At 40.3% G+C, this 4,374-nt stretch overlaps 1 protein-coding gene across 1 annotated transcript; it reads left to right on the top strand.

The window, feature by feature from the left end:
• The first annotated feature begins 2,469 nt into the window (after nucleotides 1-2,469).
• On the top strand, nucleotides 2,470-3,078 carry LOC125869734 (uncharacterized). The gene has a single exon (XM_049550177.1). The coding sequence runs from the start codon at nucleotides 2,470-2,472 to the stop codon at nucleotides 3,076-3,078; it is 609 nt and encodes a 202-aa protein (XP_049406134.1).
• The last annotated feature ends 1,296 nt before the right edge of the window (nucleotides 3,079-4,374 follow it).

The raw sequence follows: 4,374 nt of genomic DNA on the forward strand, positions 1-4,374 counted from the left end.
AACCCTCGCAGTCTCAATCTACGGATCAACAGTACGGTCCGTAGATCAATCTACGGACCGTCAATGGGCACCGTGGTTCCACACTTGGTCAGATTTCCCTGATTTGTCCTCAACACTTTCCTGCTGATCTACGGTCCTCACCTACGGACCGTGAATGGACCTACGGTCCGTAGATGACCTCCGTGGATGCCCTTTTCTGCATTTTCTTCAGCTGTCTCTAAACTTTCGCGCCTGAACACCTTTCCTGCAAAACATGATAAAACACATAAAAACCAATATAAAAAGGCCCTAGACACACACAACTTGTAAGTGAAATGTATTAGAAATACCGTAAACTCACGGTATATTAGTTGTGTGGCTTGAAAAATCTATATGTCGTCTGTGATTGGTCTGAAATCCTGAGACCGTGAAATTTATAATCTTGAACCTTCTCTACCAAAGTGATGCCTTGAATAATGAAGGCTACATGAAATATTGTTAATGCAGTGAAAAGTGGTGATACCCCAACTCAATCGTTGGTTTTATACTGCTTAACGATCGTTTACACCTAGAATCAGATGAGGTGTATTTGAAACGTTAATCAAAATAGTGCCGCTGCCGGGGAGTGGTGTTGTTTAGAATTTTTATCGAAGTTTAAATTGTGATCTCTTTGGTTGTAGTTAAATCAATTTAATTTGTCCTGTGTTTGTGTTGTTTGTGTTGAGCAGAAGAAGAGATGAGTGTGAATGGGAGTATGGGTAGCCAAGTAGGCAACCAAGACGTTATTGACAATCTTAATAATGTGAATGACCTGATGCAATTGGGTGGATTGGGTGCAATTCGTCTATCTTCAATTGAAGTGAATTGTAACTTTGATGTTACTAGCACAACGCTCCAGCTACTCCAAATGAAAGGTCTATGTGGAGGATTAACACACGAAGACCCATATGAGCATATTCGGAATTTCATAGACATTTGTGGCTCGTTCTCATTCAAGAACGTCTAACAAGAATCAGTCCGCCTCAAGTTGTTTCCATTCTCTTTGATGGGTGAAGCTAGCAAATGGTCGGATGAGTTACCAACTGATTCCATTACCTCTTGGGATGAGCATACCACGACGTTCAATGTGAGATTCTTTCCCTCGTCTAGAATGATGATACTCAGAGACAACATCCAAGGTTTCAAACGTTTAGAAGGTGAGCCAATCCACGAGACGTGGCTAAGGTTTAAGAAGTTTGTACTTCAATGCCAACTCACGGACCTCCAAGCACTGTGCTACTACAATACTTCTATAGAAGTCTTGACTCAGTGAATAAAGGAGTGGCTGACCAATTGGTTCGAGGAGGAATAATGTTGCAATCATTTGAGTAAAAGCCTCGTACCTTCTTGATGTAATAACAAAGATAAACCAAGTGTGGTACACACAAGAAGACCGAGTTTCACCTTTTTGTTTTAGAATGACGCAATAACAACTTTACAGGGAGAAAGAAAGGGATGAGAATATTAGCAAAATGTTGTTCCAGATGGAACTACTACAAAAACAAGTGCTAGAGAATATGGGTGAACCCAAAGAAGCAAGAAAAGTGTCTAGAGTTGAGGAGGGTTCTCACTCGTGCTACTCAAAGCCGGGAGGGAATCAAGGTTGGAACTTACACAAGGTTGAGGAGGGTTTCCACCCAAGCTACTTAAAGCAGGGTGGGAATCAAGGTTGGAACTCGCATAAGGATAAATAACGAAGGCGACACTATCAAGAATAGGCCAAACAAAATGATCATTGGAGAAGAAAATATAATCATGAAGAGGACCACACACAATTTATTGATAGCCCAAAATCAAAGGGTAGTTCAAGTAGTCTACGAGTGGATGATTTGTTGTCTCGCATCTTAGACAAAGTTGAGGGTTCATATGATCTACTAAAAGAGATAAAAGATTACTTCTCGTCATTGAATAATAGAGTTAATTCTCACGCTGAAGCAATCAAGCAACTTGAGGGTCGGTTAAGTCAACATTCAGCACAATTGGAACCCAAAGAAAATGAAAAAGGTGAAGTTGTATACACAACAACATTGAGGGCTGATAATGACAAAAATTTGACTGTGGTGACTCGAAGTGGAAAGGTAGTGGTTGGTACTATGAAGGGTAATGATGAGGTACAAGCTCATGAAGAATAGAATCACATTCAAGCACCAAAGAGTCATAAGCAAAGCCACGATGAAAATTTGCGAAGAGCTAAAGAAAAGGCTACTTCAATCCCAAAGTACTGCAACCTCTTCCCAAAATAGCTCCCCCATTTCCTCATCGTCTCAAGAAGAAAAATGAGGATGAGAAGTTCAAGAAGTTCCTATCTGTGTTCAAGACACTCTTTATAAATCTACCATTAGTGGAAGCATTGTTGGAGATGTTGGGTTATGCCAAATTCATGAAGGAGTTGGTCACCAAGAAAAGAAGCATGGATTTTCAGACAATTGTAGTGCCATTATTACTAGTGAGATGATTATAAATAAGGAAGAGCAGGGAGCATTCACCATTCCATTCACTATCGGTATGCTTCAATTTGCTAAAGCTCTATGTGATTTGGGGGCAAGTATAAATCTAATGCCCTATGCATACTATAAGCAACTTGGGCTGGGCGAACCAAAATCCACAACAATGCGACTTCTTATGGCGGACCAGTCAATCAAACACCCCGTTGGGATACACGATAATATATTGGTGAAGGTTGATCGATTCATCTTTCCGGCTGATTTTGCTATTCTAGATTGTGAGATCGATGGTGAAATTCCCATTATTCTGGGAAGACCATTTTTAGCAACCGAGAGAGCGCTAGTGGATGTTGAAAGCAGAGAACTGAAGTTCCGGGTAAATGAAGATGAGGTCACCTTTAATGTGTGCAAGTCAATGAAACACCCGAGTGATATTCATGTGGTTTCGATAGATGATGTAATTGATAAAACGGTGGCTAGTGTGAGCCATTTGATGTTTATGAGTGAACCTCTTGAGGTTGTTCTTGCAAACTATGATTTGATCGAAGTTCAAGGTTATAATGAAGTGGTAGCCGCTCTTTCAGGAGTAGGAGAATACTCAAGGAACCCATTGTAGCTAGATATCGATCTAAAGAATCAAGAAAATCCTCCAGCCAAACCATTAACGGAGGAACCACCAAAGCTTGAATTTAAAGTGCTACCCGCTCATCTTCGATATGCATTTTTGGGGGCAAATGACACCTTACCCGTAATCATTGCAATTGATTTCCTTGAATGGAAAGTAAAATTGCTTCTTAAGGTGTTGAGAAGGTACATCAAAGCTATTAGGTTGACTATCACTAACATTGTGGGCATTCCACCCGACATTTTCACTCACAAGATTTAACTTGATAGTGAGTGCAAGTCGAGTGTCGAACATCAAAGGAGATTGAACCCATCGATGCAAGAGGTGGTGAAAAAGGAGATAATAAAATGGCTGTATGCAGGTGTGATCTACCCCATCACGGATAGAAAATGGATTAGTCCGGTACAATGTGTACCCAAAAAGGGTTGTATCACGGTAGTCCCAAATGAGAAAGGGGAACTTGTTTCTATGAGACCTGTAACTGGATGGAGGGTATGCATGGATTATCTAAAGCTAAATTCATGGACAGAAAAAAATCACTTTACCATGCCCTTCATGGACCAAATGCTCGATCGATTTTCGGAGCGTGGATGGTATTGCTTTTTGGATGGTTATTCCTAATCAAATCTCTATTTCATCGGAGAATCAAGAGAAAACCACTTTCACTTACCCCTATGGTACTTTAGCTTTCAAAATGATGTCGTTCGGATTGTGTAATGCTCTGGTGACATCTCTATGTTGCATGTTGTCTATTTTTGTTCACATGGTAAAGGATTCAATAGAAGTCTTCATAACTTCTCAGTTGTGGGCAATTCTTTAGAAACATGTTTCGCACACCTTGGGCAAGCTCTTCAAAGATGTGTGGAAACCAATCTAGTCTTAAATTGGGAGAAATGTCACTTCATGGTTAAAGAAGGTATATTTTGGGTCACAAAGTATCTCAAAAGCGGCTGGAGGTTGACAAGGAAAAGATTGAGGTAATTGAGAAGCTACCACCACCAATTTCGGTAAAAGGCATTTGGAGTTTCTTGGGGCATGCCGGATTCTACCAAAGACTTCTAAAAAATTGCACTCCCATTATACAAGTTGTTGAAGGAGGGTAAATTTGACTTTGACGATGCATGTATGGAAGCCTTTAAATTTTTTAAAGAGAAATTAATCTCTAGCCCGGTGATTATTAGCCCAGATTGGTCGAAACCATTTGAAGTGATGTTCGATGCAAGTGGGACTGCATTGGGGTTTTCTTAGGACAAAAGTGAAACAAACCATTTCATCCAATCTTTTATG

This window comes from Solanum stenotomum, chromosome 7 (genome assembly GCF_019186545.1).
Source record: "Solanum stenotomum isolate F172 chromosome 7, ASM1918654v1, whole genome shotgun sequence".
Lineage (NCBI taxonomy): Eukaryota > Viridiplantae > Streptophyta > Magnoliopsida > Solanales > Solanaceae > Solanum > Solanum stenotomum.

Coding starts and splice junctions, on each gene's coding strand:
- LOC125869734 (XM_049550177.1), top strand. CDS start 2,470: ATGATTATAAATAAGGAAGAGCAGGGAGCATTCACCATTCCATTCACT.